Below are 18,407 nucleotides of genomic sequence, written 5' to 3'. Positions count from 1 at the left end.
GCGGGACTCCACAGATTGGTGTCCAGGGGGAGGAAGAGGTACCATTCATGTTGACAATGTAGGAGCGGGAACGAAGGAATTTTGAGAACCATTCAAGGACAGTGGAGGTGATGCCAATCTCGGAAAGTTGGTAAAGTAGAATGTCGTGATGAACAACGTCGAAAGCGGCAGAGAGGTCAAATTGCAAGAGGACAGCGAACTTGTTGCGGGAGTGAAGTTGTTGGACCTTGGAGATTAGGGAGGTCAGTAGGGATTCGGTGTTGAAATTGGGACGAAAGCCGTATTGGTAGGGTAAGAGGATGGAGAATTTCTCTATGTAGGATGAGAGTTGAGTCGATATGATGGACTCGAGCATCTTGGTTAGGAGAGGGATATTTGCTATTGGGCGATAGCTGGATGTAGTGGAAAGGTCGAGGTCGGGTTTTTTCAATAGAGGGGTTAAGGCGATATGGCCCATTTCTGGGGAGAATAGGCCCGAATGTAGAGCGGAGTTTAGGAGTTTGGTAATGGAAGAGATGGCTTGTGGTGGTATTTCCTCGTAGAGGTAGGAGGGGAAAGGGTCTAAAGAACAATTGCAGGATTTCATTTTGAGACAGAGTTTGAGGATGATGGAATCGGATACTTGGTCGAAGGCAGCCCAGAGTCTGTCGGCTGGGATAGCGCTGGAGGCCGGTAGAGTAGGGTTGGGGTCAGTGAGCACCAGGGAGTTGTAGGAGACTGCAGGTGGGAAGGAGCAACGTAAGGTAGTGACCTTATCATTGAAGAAATTTGCCAGAACATCGGCTGAGGGAGAGGAGGGGAAAGAGGTGGAGTCTTTTTTGGAGGTTAGAGAGCACCAGATTTTGAAAAGTGTACTACTCTGGTTATTGGATCTGGAGATTTTCTCGCCATAGAAGTTCTTTCTTGCTTTTTTTAATGTAGAATTATAGTGCTTAATGTTGGCTCTCCAGGATTGTTTGTCTGTAGGGGAGTTAGATTTTTTCCATTTGCGCTCCAGGGCTCCTATAATTCACCATATGATTTCAGCCTCTATACCTTGAAATGAGCAACTTAAACTTGGCCTGTCTACTAATGCTGAACTCTCACTGATTCAATCTGATACTGGTTGTTAGTGCTGAGTTCTGACAGAAACCTTCTGACACCGGGGCCTAATGCTGAGTCCTCAGTGTTGCTTTCTGACACCAGCAGATAGTCTGTGTCTTCTGGATCATTTTTGGACACTCTTAGACTCTCTGCCCTCCCTCTATCCTACCTCACAGTCCTACTCCAGCTTTTCTTTCTCATGATAGCAGGGCCAGGGTTGCTGAGTGGAGCAATGACACTGGATCACCCCAGACAGGGACAGGGACAGTGATGGGGAATCATGAAGGCAGGGAGAGAGGGAGATGAGATTGATGGGATAGGGAGGAACCAAAAGAAGTGGCGGCAAAAGGAAATATTTGTGAAGAAAAGAGTAAGTAGAAGGGGTCAGAATGAGAAAACAAAACAGATGAGAAAAAATGGAGATCTAGTGGGCTTGTCGTGTTACTGGGGCTTGCATACATCTGAGAAGCTGAAAGCTATGCCGTCAGTTGTTTCACTACCAGCAGGGCCATAAGACGGACTGGTTACAGCGGAGATGTCAGATTCACGATGTACCACCCATTTGAGCAGCAACAGATGAGCAGTGTTAGAGGCAGAGGATCACATTTGATGCAACAAAACAACATCAAATTTATACTGCGCAGAAGGAATGCCCGGCAATCTACTTCTGTATTCTGCCACGAAAACTTGATGATGTTCATCAAGTTGCTAGGACTTGAACACGAGTCGATGGCACCTAATAGTGCAAGGAAAACTCTGAGGAGGAGATGGAAGTCTCAGGAGAGACAGGAAATAAATAATGAAGTGAAGGCGGGGGTATGAGGAGAAGATTAAGGGGTGAGAGATGGAGATAAGAAAATAGAAAGAGGGGAAGCTGTAGTGATGAAAAGGAGGTGCAGAATCTGAAGAAGTGACCGGCGGAATTTTAGAAGCTGATGCACAATGTTTTTGGATAGTTCCTGAGTTGATCTAGTAAAACTTGTCAAAACTGCTAAGAATTCAGTGACTGGAGTATAACTTTTAGGTGGCCATTGTGAGTAGTCACATCCTTTTCAATATCTGCAGGAACTTTTAGGCTATGTACATTATAACCAGTTTTCAAAGGGAAACCATTAGCATAGTTTCTCTTTGAAACTCAGTGGCCAGAAAATAGCAGGCCTAAAATAAATTAATATTGCCAGCATGGTCATCACAATATATGCATATTCAGCTTCTTTACCTATATGGATAATGGCACTGAATAAATGTATTAAGTTCCAATGTCAACACTTACATTAGTCCAGTGACTACACTGGTTGAATATTGGCCCCCTAGTTTCTAATTCGTGTGGTGCAAAAAGTTGTTCAAGCCATTGCCCCATTTTGCTACATTCAGCTCACTGTTCTCTTCTACTGCTAGATTTCCAAATACAAGGCAAATGATTTTACTTTTGCACATTAATTGCACAAGCTTGTTGCTTGGAAAACTTGTTACTCTGTACTGTTTTTTTTTTTGTTTAAATCTTTTTTCTTTAGCACTCTCCAGACCAGTAGAGGTTAATCTTTACAAATGGGTATATATCCAATCATGACCAGCAGGTGGAGACTGAAAACAAAACTGTGGGACAGTATATAATATACTCCCTTCTCTATTTACCTCAGTCTTCTTTCAGTCTCCAGCAGGTGTTGAGTGATCTGTACCCATCTCCCTTGGTAGGGCTGTTGGAATTTGTTTAGGGGGTTTATAGTCCCTGTTTTTGGCCGGACAGAGCTTGGGCGGGCCCTGTTTGGGGGTCCGTCCGACCTCGGGGGTGTCAAACCTGGCGGGTCTCGAGCGGGGTCCCTCCTCCCACTTCCTCCACCTCCCCACATTTTTTTAGAGGAGCCTCAGCAGTAAGCCTTGCCCCCTAAATCAGGAGTCTGTTCTGTAAAAAAAAAAAAAAAAAAAAAAATCCTGAGGTAGTGCCGGTCTGCAGGGTTGCTTCCCTGTCAGTTTACTGTTTTTTACTGTATTTTTTCATCTAACCGGCACTTTGTTTCTAGCTAGGTCGCGTATGGAGCAATTGTGCCCTTCTCCGGGGGAGTGGGACACAATTTGGTCCAGCCGCGAGGCACTCGCGGCCGGCCTGAACTCGGCGGTTTGGGCCGGTGAGGTGGTGGAGCTCCGTCGGCAGCGGCTGCAGGCGCCCAGAGCTCCCCGCCGATGGTGCCTCGCGAGTCGGCTGGGAGCAGTCGGGAAGCCAGGTCTTCCCCAACCGCCCACGGAGGGATTCCCCGAAGGATTCCCTCTCAGCTGATTTTTTTTGACAGCTGATGCCGACTTGCCTGTTTTAGCAGCTGGGACTGTTCAGTCTTCTCAGCCGCTACAGGCTATGGAGGGAGCATTTTTGGCGGGAAAGTCGCCATTTTCACAGTCTGGCCCCTCCATTTTGTCTTCCACCTCAGGTGACCTTCCCCCTGTATTGGAAAAACAGGGGCAGGTTTCTGCTGGGTCCCCTGCTGTGGCAGGAAGTCCCTTGGGACCCCCGGGGGGGTTTTCCCGTGATTTCTTTCTTTCTTTGTGCAGAGCCTATTTTCAGGCGGCTGGGGATCCCGGATGCGCCCAGGGGGTTTCAGGGAGTGGGGTTTCCTCCGCGCTCCCTGCGGCTTTGCCTCTCTCGTCTGTTGTGGCGTCCCCTCCTCCTCCTCCCTCGTCCAAGCGTCCGCGGGTGTCTTGGGACGAGGATTTATGGTCTGAGGAGTGTGTCGGTCTGGATGAGGACCTGGACCCTTTTGAGGATTTCCAGGACCCTCTTGAGCGGATGGCCGCTGGCGGCGGGTTGTCGGGTTTCCCATCCTCCGGCGAAGAGGCGTCCGTGGTGTGCCTTTTTCAGAGAGATGAGCTACCGGACCTGATTCAACAGGTTTCTTTGGTGTTGCGTTTTGAGGATGCGCCGCCGGAGACTCCGCGTGTGGGGGACCCTCTGCTTCGGGGGATCCGTACCATTTCCCGCTCTTTTCCCATGCATCAGGATATTCGGCGGTGGCTTATGTCAATCATCAGGGGGGCACCAAGAGCACTCAGGTGGCGCAGGAGGCGGCTCGGCTCATGATTTGGGCGGAGTCCCATCTTCTGGACCTCTCGGCCTCTCACATTGCCGGGGTAGAAAATGTTCAGGCGGGCTTCCTCAGTTGTCACTTCTTGGATCCAGGAGAGTGGTGTCTCGGCTCCGTGGCTTTTCAGTTGATAGTGCAGGCTTGGGGGCGGCCCCTGCTGGACCGGATGGCCACGAGTGGCAACGCCAAAGTGCCCCGCTTCTTCAGTCGTCGCAGGGACAGTCTGGCCAAGGGTCTGGATGCTCTGGTCCAACCATGGCCAACAGAGGGGCTGTTGTATGTGTTCCCTCCTTGGCCATTAGTGGGCAGAGTACTTCTTCGCATTGTTCACCATCCGGGTCTGGTGGTTCTGGTGGCTCCGGATTGGCCTCGACGTCCGTGGTACGCGGATCTGGTGAGGCATCTGGTGGCGGATCCTCTTCCTCTGCCTCTCTTGGACGATCTTCTGACGCAGGGTCCCATTCTCATGTTCGACCCGTCTCCCTTCTGTCTTACGGCTTGACTCTTGAAAGGGTCGCCTTAGTAAGAAGGGATATTCAGATAAGGTGATCTCTACGCTCTTGGGGTCCCGGAGGCTTTCTACCTCTCGGGCTTATGTGCGGGTTTGGCGTCTCTTTGAGGGGTGGTGCCGGGCGCGGGGAGTGGTCTCTTTTCGCGCTTCCATGCCTACCATTCTAGAGTTCTTGCAGGATGGCCTGGATAGAGGCCTGGCTTGGTCTTCTCTCCGGGTTCAACTTGCGGCCCTGTCGGCTTTTCGAGGGTTGGTGACAGGTCAGCATTTGTCGGCCATTCCTGATGTGATTCGCTTTTTGCGGGCGGCCAAGTTGCTCAGGCCTCCCCTACGGCCCTCTGTTCCCTCTTGGGATCTCAATCTGGTTCTCTCTGTTTTGGTGCGCCCGCCTTTCGAGCCATTGGATGGCTGTTCTTTGAAGGACCTTACTCTGAAGGCGGTCTTTTTGGTGGCCATTACTTCCGCTAGGCGTGTTTCTGAGCTACAGGCTTTCTCTTGTAGGGCTCCCTTCTTGGAGTTTTCTAGGGAGCGGGTTGTCTTGCGGCCTGTTCCTTCCTTTCTGCTGAAAGTAGTTTCTCCTTTTCATGTCAGTCAATCGGTGGTCCTCCCAGTCTTGGGTAGTCGGGAGGGCTCTTCTAAGCAACGGCAGCTGCGCAAGTTGGATGTCGGTCGGGTCCTTCGCTCTTATGTGCAGCGGACCCAGGAAGTCTGGAAATCCGATCATCTCTTTGTCCTTCTGGCGGGTCCTCGTCGGGGGGCTGGCGCTTCTAAGGCTACTATTGTGCACTGGATCAAGGAGACGATTGCTTCCGCTTATCTTCTGAGACAGAAGCCCGTTCCAGAGTTTCTCAAGGCTCATTCCACTCGGGGTCAAGCAGCTTCTTGGGCTGAGTCGTCGCTCGTGCCTCCAGTGGATATTTGTAAGGCTGCGGTTTGGTCCTCCTTGCATTCCTTTGTTAGACATTATCGGGTACATGTTCAGGCGCGTCGGGACGCGGTGTTCGGTGAGCGTGTTCTGGTATCGGCTCTGTGGGGGTCCCGCCCGTGAGAGGGACTGCTTTGGTACGTCCCTTTTGTAAAGATTAACCTCTACTGGTCTGGAGAGTGCTAAAGAAGGAGAAATTAGGTTCTTACCTGCTAATTTACTTTCTTTTAGCTTCTCCAGACCAGTAGAGGTCCCCACCCTGTCTGTTGTTGTTGTTGTTGGGGCTGTTTCGCGGGCAGTTTTTGTTTTTTGCTGAGGTTTCTAGTATTTTTCTAGGGCCGGGGAGAATTAAAGAACAGCGGATGTGGCTCGGCTGGCTTAGCTGGCGAGCTGTGGGGACATATTTTCCTTCTGGTATTTCTCCTCTGCATTTTCCAACAGCATTTGGGTATGTTAGTTGTTACTCCTGTTCGGAGTATTGTTTTCTTTCTGTTTTCCAGTTCTTGGTTCTGCTTGGCTATTCGGCAGACTGAGGTAAATAGAGAAGGGAGTATATTATATACTGTCCCATAGTTTTGTTTTCAGTCTCCACCTGCTGGTCATGATTGGATATATACCCATTTGTAAAGATTAACCTCTACTGGTCTGGAGAAGCTAAAAGAAAGTAAATTAGCAGGTAAGAACCTAATTTCTCCATTAATTTTCCAAAGTTAACAAAAATGCAGTATAGTATCTACACAAACAACATTATTCATATATGCAATTATAATCAATCAAAATCCCCACAGCAAGATAAAAAAAAACCACCCCACCCAACCAATACCTTGCAAGAGAATAAAATCAGGACATAAATATCCCTCTCCCACCCTCCCTCCCCCTGGGTATATGTGCACTATACCAACAGGATCAAAGGAAAAAAAACCCCCAATTACAACACATCCATAAAAGATATCAAAAGGCCCCAGATTAACTTAAATCTCTTAGTATGACCCATTATATCTGCATTCATTTTTGTCAAGTCTATAAGTTAAGCATAAACTAGCCCACCAAAAATTGAAGTTAAGGCGATCCCAGTTCTTCCAGTTGCACGTAATCATTTGTATGGCTACCCCGGTCATGATAAGGAAAAGCCGTCCTCTATATATGTCCAATGAGGGCTTCAGATGTAACATTGTCCCACATATGACTGCCTCATATGTCAAAGGAATCAATGCCTCAAGTATAGCATTAATCTGTCTCCATATCGACTTCCAGAACTTGAGTATTAAAGGACAATAGAACAACAGATGATCCAGTATCCCTATATCAAGATGACAATGCCAGCATCTATTAGACTTAAAACTATCTAACTTTTGTAAACGAACAGGGGTCCAAAAAGTTCTATGCAATAAGAAAAACCATATTTGTCTCATAGATGCTGACGCTGTACATCTCATCCTCCGAGTCCAAATTTGTGGCCATCGAGATGCAGAAATGTACTGCTTTATCTCAATACTCCAAATTTCTCTAAGACTATTTTTTGGTTTCTTATTCAAAAATTCAGAAATTAATTTATACCACCTGATGGTCTGATGTCCTAGCAAATGTCTGGAAGCATAGGACCTGCAAACTATAATAGTTTTTAAAATTCTGCCATTCAGGGACGCACTCCAAATGGCCTGCTTCAGCTGCAACCATCTACAATTTTGAGATTTTGAAATTCCAGATGATTGTTGCAGCAGTGAAAAATTCAGCAGTTTCCCATTAGATATAATATCATTTAATGTTTGAATGCCTGCCTGCATCCAATGCTTCCAGGAGATACCAGACCCACCTATTTGAACCTTGGAGTTTAACCATAAGGATTGATAAGTGGATTTTTCCACTGGAACATCCGTTAATTTATTAATAAATTTCAATGTTTTCCATGTACCAAATAAAATACTATTGTCCTTAACATATCTAGGTAACTTTATATTCAGAACATGAAAGAATCGCAATGGGGACATGAGTTGCCATTCTAAGTACAGCCAATCAGGAAGATGCTCCATGAGCTCAGGAAGGATCCAATATATACCCTGCCGCTTGATAAAAGCTTGATGATATCTGTAGAAATTTGGGAGATTTACCCCACCCTCAGCAATTGGTTTTTGCAATGACACTAAAGCTATTCTAGCAGTTTTACTTGTGCTGTTTATAATTATATGTGTAATATAACCTGACATTTTCTGACATCTAGGAACCAGAGATAAAAATGGACGTGTTGTGGTAATCGTAAGCACAAGAAATACTACCTGGCTAAATCCTCACTGCAACACCAAGGAATTAGTTCGTCTCTTTCAATATTTCTACAGCACTCTAAGGTTAGTGTGAGAAGCATATCATTAAGAGAAATGATTATTTCATATGCCTAGAGACCTGCAGTTTTTGTTTAATTTGTATGCTTACTATATTGCCTTTCATATCATATAAAACAAAGGAGGAATAAGGTCAAAATCTACTAGAATGCAGCAAGACCCAGGGAAGGTGCTGATACTGAGGATGGATGCATTATGGGGTATATTGGTTAATTACTATTCTTCACAGGAAAGTGGTATATCTGTCAGGGGAAGTCAAAGAACCCATTCAAATCAGAGAAGTACGAGGGCAAATAAATAATTAAAGGCAATTGTTAAATTACACGATAACTGGAACAGAGCTAGCAAAATGCAACATATGTACTTGCACATGACCTATTGAATAGTTCGTCCATGCACAATGCAGCGCTCAACCTTTAGTCATACGGCAGCCATGTCAGAAACATGGATGCTCCCTTGCAAGATTGCACCGTCGAAGAACAATATGCAATAGTACGCTTTCTTTGAACAGAGGGAGTGAAACCCGTGGAAATTCACCTTCTGATATTAACTCAGTATGGACGTAGCACCATGAATCAATGAAAGGTTTATGAGAGGATAAAAAGGTTTAAAGTAGGAAGAACAGGTGTAACCAATGAAGATCGTTCTAGTTGCCCTTCAATATCATGCACACAAGAGCACATTGGCAGATGTCTTGATTAGAGACGACCAACAGATAATGGTGTCTCAATTGGCTGCAAATTTGGATTTCAGCTATGGATCTGCATTTGCCCATGATGCATGATGACTTGGGATACACGGAAGTATGCGCATGATGGGTTCCCAAACAGCTTACTGACCTGCACAAACAACAGCAAACAACAGGTTGCGACCAAGTACCTGAGACAGTATGAAGGAGATCCAAGTATTCTGGAGAGAATTGTCACTGGCAACGAGACATTGATGCATCACTGCGACTTGGAGAGACATCTGTCTTCTCCAGCAAAGAAGAAATTCAAGCGTCAATCTTCCTCCAAGAAAATCATGTTAACCTTCTATTGGGACATGAAGGGGCCTATTCTGGTGTATTTCCATGTGCACGGGCAAACAGTAAAAATTACTGTACATTGCTGCAAAATGAACTTAAATCTGCAATTTGCAGCAAAAGAAGAGGAATGTTTTCCAAAACAGTTTTGTTGCATCATAATAGAAACATGATGGCAGGTAAAGGCCAAATGGCCCATCTAGTCAGCTCATCCGCATTAACCATTATCTCTTTTTCTCTCTGAGAGATTCCACATACCTATCCCAGGCCCTCTTAAATTCAGACACAGTCTCTGTTTCCACCACCTCTTCTGGGAGACTGTTCCACTCATCTATCACCCTTTCTGTAAAAAGTATTTCCTCAGATTAGGCCCTCTTAAATTCAGACAATCTCTGTTTCCACCACCTCTTGTGGTAGACTGTTCCACGCATCTACCACCCTTTCTGTAAAAACGTATTTCCTCAGATTACTCTGGAGCCTATCACCTCTTAACTTCATCCTATGCCCTCTAATTGCAGAGTTTCTTTTCAAATGAAAGAGACTCAACTCATGCACATTTATATTACGTATGTATTTAAATGTCTCTATCATATCTCCCCTCTCCCGCTTTTCCTCCAAAGTATACGGATTGAGATCTTTAAGTCTGTCCCCATAAGCCTTATCACGAAGACCACACACCATTTTAGTAGCCTTCCTCTGGACTGACTCCATCTTTTTTATATCTTTTTAAAGGTGCGGCCTCCAGAATTGTACACAATATTCTAAATGAGGTCTCATCAGAGTCTTATATAGAGGCATCAATTCCTCCTTTTTCCTACAGGCCATACCTCTCCCTATGCAACTTAGCATCCTTCTAGCTTTCGCTATCACCTTTTCAACCTGTTTGGCCACCTTAAAATCATTACATACAATCGCACCGAAGTCCCGCTCTTCCATTGTGCATTTAAGTTCTTCACCCCCTAAACTGTACCGTTCCCTCTGTTTTTTGGAGCCAAAAGCATAACCATGCATTTCTTAACATTAAATTTTAGCTGCCAAATCAAATTTCAGACCATTATCCGCAAAGAGGGAAATCTTACCCGACAACCAATCAACAATATCTTTTATAAAAATGTTAAAAAGAACAGGCCCAAGAACAGACCTTGAGGCACACCACTGGCAACATCCATTTCCTCAGAGCGATCTCCATTGATCACTACCCTCTGTTGGCTTCCACTCAATCAGTTCCTGACCCAACCTGTCACTTTGGGACCCATCCCAAAGGCACTCAGTTTATTTATTAGACGTCTGTATGAAACACTGTCAAAGGCTTTGCTAAAATCTAAATACTCTATATCTAGTGCACTAGTGCACATCCTTTATGCAATTCTCTGGACACCCAGTCAAAGAAATTGTCAAAGAGATTTGTCTGACAAGACCTTCCTTTAGTGAATCCATGTTGCCTCCGGTCCTGTAATCCACAAAATTCCAGAAACTTGACCATTCTCTGTTTTAAAAGCGTTTCCATTAATTTGCTTACCACAGAAGTCAGACTTACTGGCCTGTAATTCCCTACTTCTTCCTTACTTTCACTTTTGTGGAGAAGGACCACATCCACCCTTCTCCAGTCCTCCGGTACCACTCCTGACTCTAGAGACTCATTGAAAAGGTCAATCAGCAGAGCTACCAGAACTTCTCTAAGTTCCTTCAGCACCCTCAGATGTACACCATCCGGCCCCATCGCTTTGTCTATCTTTATTTTAGCTAGCTCCTCACGAACACAACCCTCAGAAAATCGATCAGTGTCTATTACTCCTCCATCCCTATTCACGTAGGTCTTCTGCGGTCCCACTCCCAGTGCTTCTGCCATGAACACAGAACAGAAATAATTGTTAAGCAATTCAGCCTTTTCTTTATCAGCTTCTACATATTCCTCCCCTTCACCTTTGAGTCTCACAATGCTACTTTTGCACTTCTTCCTAACACTAATATATCTAAAAAAATCTTGTCTCCCCGTTTTACCATGTCAGCTATTTTTTCTTCCATTTGTATCTTTGCTTTCCTGACTACACGACCAGCCTCTCTTAATTTTTCCAGATATTTTTGCCTATCTTCCTCTTTATGTGATCTTTTGTAGTTTATGAAAGCTAACCTCTTATTCCTTACCTTCTCAGCTACTACTTTTTGGTTTTTTTGAGAACTAAAGTGGCCTTCTTTTCCTCTTACTTTTATTTACTTGCCTCACAAAAAGGTTGGTTGCCCTTACAATCGCTCCTTTCAGTTTTGCCCAATGCATTTCCACTCCTTCCAGACATTCCCACCCAGACAGTTCCTTGACTTAAACCCCTATCCGAATAAAGTTAGTTTTTTAAAAAGTCTAGAATTTTTGCTTTTGAATGAGCCCTCTCTATACCCATCTTAATATTGCAGAGATCACTGGATAACCCGCTGTAACATCAGAAACACTTTCCCCGTTTGTAAACACTAAGTCCATTGTGACTCCTTCCCATCTGGGTTCCATTACCAACTGCTTGTAGAGAATCCAGGATCTCCCTACTTCTAGAAGACCCTGCAATAGGGATACCCCAAGCAACATCTGGCATGTTTTTTTTTTCCAATTCTTTATTCATTTTTACATATTTCAACAAGTGTGTCAGAAAATCATGCGAACTTACAAGTATACACTTGATCAACTTTCATACATCAATGAAAATATAACATATCAATTGACATCTATATTCTATAATATATTGAATATCATGAACTATTCCTAGTATCTAAACAATTGTTATCAAATTAGAAAAACCCCCATCCCCTCCCTCCCATTACAAAAATTCCATCCTCACTACATCAAAAATATTTAAATATTCTTGTACATTACAGGATTTAATACTTATACCCACCCACATCCCTTCATGTCAAATATCTTACTTTGGGAAAATGTTATTACTCATTACAAAAGTCTGTTAATGGTCCCCAAATCTTCTGAAATTTATCAAAATATCCTCTTTGTGTTGCTATCTGGCATGTTAAAATCACCTATTAGCAAGATTTCCCCTTTTTTAGATATATTCTGAATGTCTACTATTAAATCTCTATCTACTTCTTCTGTCTGTGAAGGAGGTCTGTATATCATACCAATATAAATATATTCACCATTTCCTCTTTCCAAATTGATCCACAGTGCCTCTTCCTTGCCCTGCAGATCCTGCAATTGTGTGACTGTAATATGATCTTTAACATATAAAGCTACTCCCCTTCCTGTTCTTCCTACCCTGTCTTTTCTGAACAGATTATAGCCTGTTATAACTACACCCCAGTCATGATTCTCCGTGAACCTCGTCTCCGTGATTGCTACTATATCCAACTCCTCTTCTTCCATCACAGCTTCTAGATCTAGAATCTTGTTTACCATACTTCAAGCATTAGTATATACTGCTTTCCAGACATTGCCCCCATTTCCCATCTGTATAGAGGCATTCAGTGATTTACTTACCTGAGGGCTTAGTTACCTGAGGAAGCTTTGACTAAATGCCCCATCACTTCTAGTTTAAAGCCCTCTTCAGTAGATTAACCAGCCTATCGGCAAAGACACTCCTTCCCTTCTTTGATAGATGCACATCATCCCTGCTCAGTACCCCTTGGAAAATCATCCCATGGTCCAGGAAGCCAAAACGCTCTTGACCATCCAGTTAGCCACGCATTAATCTCCAGGATGCAAGCTTCTCTGTCCTGGCCTTTACCCGTTACAGGGAGGATGGACGAGAATACCACCTGCGCACCTGACTGCTTCACTTTCTCTCCCAGACCACAAAGTTACTTTTGACACGTTTGCAGGGGTACCTGGCAGTATCGTTAATGCCAATGTGGATGAGCAGCATCGGATTGTAGTCATCAGGCTTGATGAGTCTTGGCAAGCTCTCCATAACATCTTGGATTTTGACACATTATGTCTGGTCTGCAGATGGACTCTTCTGTACCCATCAGAAGGGAATTGCCAGCTACAGTGGTGCCTCACACAACGAACTTAATCCGTTCCAGGAGCAAGTTTGTTATGTGAAACGTTCGTTGTGTGAAACGCGTTTTCCCATAACAATACATGTTAAAAAAAATAATTCGTTCTGTAGCATAAAATATGCTAAGATGACATAAAAAAAGATAAATTTTTGGTTATTATTTTTATTTAGATACATCTAAAAACATAATTGTTTTTTAAAACAACACACATTTTTTAAATTTAAAGACAGACTAAGTAGAGTCTAATTTTACAGTGAGAGAGGGCAGAGTCTCAGCGGCAAAAACTGGGACTTAACTGTTCATTTTTTTTTTTTCTACCGTGTTTCCCCGATGATAAGGCAGGGCCATCAAATAAGACAGCCCCCCCTTTTTAGAAAAAAATGTAAAATAAGGCACCCCCCCGCAAATAAGCCACCCACCGATACCTGCGCTTACCCGAATCGGGTGGTACGGTGGGTGACTCCGTGTGGTCCCTGGCACCTCCGACACGATCGGGGCAAGAGGGAGCTCAAGCCCTCTTGCCCCCCCGACTCCCCGACACGATCGGGGCAAGAGGGAGCTCAAGCCCTCTTGCCCCCCCCGACTCCCCGACACGATCGGGGCAAGAGGGAGCTCAAGCCCTCTTGCCCCCCCCCGACTCCCCGACACGATCGGGGCAAGAGGGAGCTCAAGCCCTCTTGCCCCCCCGACTCCCCGACACGATCGGGGCAAGAGGGAGCTCAAGCCCTCTTGCCCCCCCCCCGACTCCCCGACACGATCGGGGCAAGAGGGAGCTCAAGCCCTCTTGCCCCCCCCGACTCCCCGACACGATCGGGGCAAGAGGGAGCTCAAGCCCTCTTGCCCCCCCGACTCCCCGACACAATCGGGGCAAGAGGGAGCTCAAGCCCTCTTGCCCCCCCGACTCCCCGACACGATCGGGGCAAAAGGGAGCCCAAGCCCTCTTGCCCCGCCGATTCCCCAACTCCCCGACAATATCGGGCCAGGAGGGAGCCCAAGTCCTCCTGGCCACGGCGACCCCCTAACCCCACCCTGCACTACATTACGGGCAGGAGGGATCCCAGGCCCTCCTGCCCTCGACGCAAACCCCCCCTCCCCCCAACGACCGCCCCCCCCAAGAACCTCCGACCGCCCCCCCAGCCGACCCGCGACCCCCCTGGCCGACCCCCACGACACCCCCAACCCCCTTCCCCGTACCTTTCTGTAGTTGGCCGGACAGACGGGAGCCAAACCCGCCTGTCCGGCAGGCAGCCATCGACGGAATGAGGCCGGATTGGCCCATCCGTCCCAAAGCTCCGCCTACTGGTGGAGCCTAAGGCGCCTGGGCCAATCAGAATAGGCCCGGGAGCCTTAGGTCCCTCCTGGGGGCAGGGCCTGAGGCACATGGTCGGGTTGGGCCCATGTGCCTCAGGCCCCGCCCCCAGGAGGGACCTAAGGCTCCCGGGCCTATTCTGATTGGCCCAGGCGCCTTAGGCCCCACCAGTAGGCGGAGCTTTGGGACGGATGGGCCAATCCGGCCTCATTCCGTCGTTGGCTGCCTGCCGGACAGGCGGATTTGGCTCCCGTCTGTCCGGCCAACTACAGAAAGGTACGGGGAAGGGGGTTGGGGGTGTCGTGGGGGTCGGCCAGGGGGGTCGCGGGTCGGCTGGGGGGCGGTCGGGGGTTCTTGGGGGGGGCGGTCGGTGGGGGGAGGGGGGGTTTGCGTCGAGGGCAGGAGGGCCTGGGATCCCTCCTGCCCGTAATGTAGTGCAGGGTGGGGTTAGGGGGTCGTCGTGGCCAGGAGGACTTGGGCTCCCTCCTGGCCCGATATTGTGTGGGGAGTTGGGGAATCGGCGGGGCAAGAGGGCTTGGGCTCCTTTTTGCCCCGATCGTGTCGGGGAGTCGGGGGGGGGGGCAAGAGGGAACCAGGCGGAGAGAGGGCAGTTAAGCGCAGTGCCTGCGCGGAAGGATGCAGCTCGGGCGACTTCGTTGTGTGAAACGAAGTTCGTTGTACGGATCAAGACATAAAGTTCGTTGTGCGCAGCGTTCGCTGTGCGAGGCGTCCGTTATGCGAGGCACCACTGTACTACTATTTTATGTCTCCTAGTGGTCACGGATCCAGTAATTTTTGGGATCTCAAGCTTTGGTCCTTCCTCTCCTTGGAATGCTCTCATCTCCTCTACTTCTAGGACAGCATACCGGTTCTTCAGTTCAAGGGGGGGGGGGCAAAGTACCAGTCTTACAGTGTTCCATAATGTGAGTCCAGCTGCTTTCTCTCAGCACAGCCTCTTCTTCCCCACTGCTGGAAATCTTTGATACCTCATGAACCATTTCATTGTTTTACCTCTCATTCTCACGGATGCTTCTTAGTCTTGCCACCTCCTCTCTCAGTTCTTTTATTTTTTTCATGAGAGATTCATGCTGAAGACAACTTATACATGGAACTACTCCCTCTGCCTAAGTAACATTTTCTGTCTGCACAGAGACAGAAGTTGTAACCTGAGCAGCAGCTTTGGTGATACAGCAGCAGCGACAGAAGAGACAGTGCAACACCTTGGATTCAAACATTTTCCTCATCCTCCTTACAGCTCAGATCTGGTGCCTAGCGATTATCATATCTTTGCTCCACTGAAGGAGACGCTGGGAGGTTGCAGATTCACCTCTGACGATGAAGTAAAGGAAGTGGTGCTCACCTGGCTTCGGGAGCTGCCGAGAAATTCTGCAGGAATGCAAAAGCTAGTTGAACGATGCGTCATCTTGTATGGGGACTATGTGGAAAAGTGATATGTTCAATTGCTCACAGTTACTTCTATTAAAGCCATTAAATGTATTTTGTCTTTACTTTTTGATTTATCCTTGAATGTATTAAATCAATATTTCTTTAACTAGCAACAAGATGCATTAATGAGCAACCTGAACTTTAGTGTGAACACTGGACAATGTGACTGTGCTTAGCAGGCAGTGGGTAACAGGTACATTTCTCCTAACAGGCAGGAATGTCAGGCTCTGGGTCTCTCAATCCTGGTAGATGCCCGTCGTTGCTCTCCTGTCTCAGCACTTTTTAAAGCTTTCAATATATTGCAGGTGAGATTTACAGCTTCCTACATTATATTGTGTATTATACTGGAATAGCACACTTAAGTGAAATGTTAGTGGAAAAGCCTATTGTAAAATGATAAGAAATATAGATGGTAGAATGTCCCATTCATTCACCTCTGCTGTACCCGTTCTTCCTCCCACCTCCCCCCCCCCCCACATACGGAAGCCTTTCCCACTAAAATCACACTTTTGGCTCCCTGACACCTAGTTCTAGTGCAAAAGGCATATGAGACTTGAACCAGTGGGTTATTTATTTCTAATTGCAAGTTGTGTAGAAGTCTACATTTTTCAGCTCTGCCTCCTGTATCACTGGGCTGTGCTATATCCCCTCAGTTTTACCTTCTACAAGTGAGTTTATTGTTTTGTTGTTTATTGAAAGCTTCTATATCACTACAAATGACTGGGGAGCCAATTCAGAATGGTTTACATGAACTTCTGTAATGGTGTTACAATTCAGAGTTTGGATGTTTCTGTTATTGTTTTCCATGCAGGAGCTTCTGTAAAGATGTAACAGTACAATGCCTGTTAAAAGGTGTCTGTCTGATATGCTCTGATTTCAGTTTGTTATTTTCAGGGTTTTATCCTCTATTTAAGGCTTCTCTGTGCTTCCTGGAAGAAGATACACTCTTCTGTCAGAAGTCTGTAGCTGTGAGGGCAACTCTTTTACTGGGCACCTACCTAACTAGCCTGCATTGACACTTGAAAAAAGGCTTGGGGACCACTCCCCTAGTAGCAAGGCTCACGCCTGTTTATTACCATAACTTGAGTGAGTGCAGGCTGTGAGGCCCTTTGTTAGTCCTGAGGACTTTATCAGGTGGTGGATGTGTTCCCCCCCCCCCATCTACATGCATGGAGTTGTTAGGATCTGTAGTCTCCGTCCATTTGATGGTCTTGACTGACAGCACAAAGAAACAAGCATTTGGATCTTCTTTATATACTTGTCTGTGGCAGTAATTTTCTCCACCTTCCTGCTGCTGTTTAAGCTAAAGCAGGCACACTGAAATTTGAGTACAGTCCATTGTAGTCAAAGGGAGACATCGGGGGGGGGGGGGAGGTTCTTTGACTACATTTTTGGAAGTTTCTGGGGCTAGGATTTGGGTCACCTACCTCCAAAAAAAACCCTCTTTCCTGATTTTTTTTGAACTTTTATTTAGTTCTCCTGGGCCATTTTTTGGCGCCAAAATGCTGCTGCGTTGACCATCTTGGATTTCTTGATCTGATTTTAAAAGCTTCTATCTGCTTCAAAAATACCTCAGTTTTATTTAAACACGTTAGAGATGGTCTCTTCAGACTGTTTTACCCCCGATTCATGTCAGATTTCCATTGGATGCCCAGCTGAGGAGCATCCATGGTCCATGTGCCATGGGGCACATGAGGGGAGAGGTGGAGTGCTGGGCTTAGCCCCCTCTGGTCCTTCTAGGCCATGGGAATTGCAAGTGGCTAATTTTTTAGGGCAAAAACCTTGAATAGTGATGTGGCGAAGTGCAGATGCTCGGATGCCTTTGTGCCCCTGGGAAAAGGTGAGTCCCTACAGATGCCCTTAGAGCAGTGAAATCATCAAGTTTGCAGACAACACAAAGCTATGCCGGGCAATCAGATCGCAGAAGGACAGCGAGGAGCTCCAGAATGACTTGAATCAATTGGAGAAGTGGGCAGATAAATGGCAGATGAATTTTAATGTGGAAAAATGCAAAGTGATGCATTTAGGAAGAAAAAAATAAAGATCACAAGTATAATATGTCAGGTGTAGCTCTGGGAAAGACCGAACAGGGAAAGGACCTGGGTGTACTGATAGATAGGACCCTGAAACCATCGGCGCAATGTGCGGCGGTGGCGAAAAAAGCAAATAGAATGCTAGGCATGATAAAGAAGGGAATTACGAGTAGATCAGAGAAAGTTATAATACCGCTCTACAGAGCCATGGTCAGACCGCACCTAGAATACTGCGTCCAGCATTGGTCTCCATACCTAAAGAAGGATATAAAACTGCTAGAGAGGGTGCAGAGACGAGCAACAAAGCTAGTGAAAAGTATGGAGAACCTGGACTATGAGGAATGACTTAGGAGACTGGGGTTGTTCTCCCTTGAGAAGAGGAGACTATGAGGGGATCTGATTGAGACTTTCAAAATACTGAAAGGATTCGACAAAATGGAGCAGGGAAAGCAATTATTTACAATGTCCAATGTGACACGGACAAGAGGACATAGACTGAAGCTGAGGGGGGACAGGTCCAGGACGAATATCAGGAAGTTTTGTTTCACGCAGCGAGTGGTGGACACCTGGAATGCTCTCCCAGAGGAAGTAATTGCAGAATCCACCGTTCTAGGATTTAAGGGTAAACTCCTTAAGAGTAGCATAGAGTGATACAGGTAAGGGTAAATTA

At 46.3% G+C, this 18,407-nt stretch overlaps 1 protein-coding gene across 1 annotated transcript in view; it reads left to right on the top strand.

The window, feature by feature from the left end:
• PLEKHG4 (pleckstrin homology and RhoGEF domain containing G4) overlaps positions 1–18,407 on the top strand; it is a 517,593-nt gene that overhangs the window by 135,192 nt on the left and 363,994 nt on the right. Inside the window, 2 exon segments of the mRNA XM_033942931.1 lie at positions 7,812–7,935; positions 15,916–16,009. Coding sequence (XP_033798822.1) covers positions 7,812–7,935; positions 15,916–16,009 — 218 coding nt within the window.

This window comes from Geotrypetes seraphini, chromosome 4, assembly GCF_902459505.1.
Source record: "Geotrypetes seraphini chromosome 4, aGeoSer1.1, whole genome shotgun sequence".
Lineage (NCBI taxonomy): Eukaryota > Metazoa > Chordata > Amphibia > Gymnophiona > Dermophiidae > Geotrypetes > Geotrypetes seraphini.
Note: the sequence above shows the minus strand (reverse complement) of the source record. Positions and strands in the feature narration are given on the sequence as shown.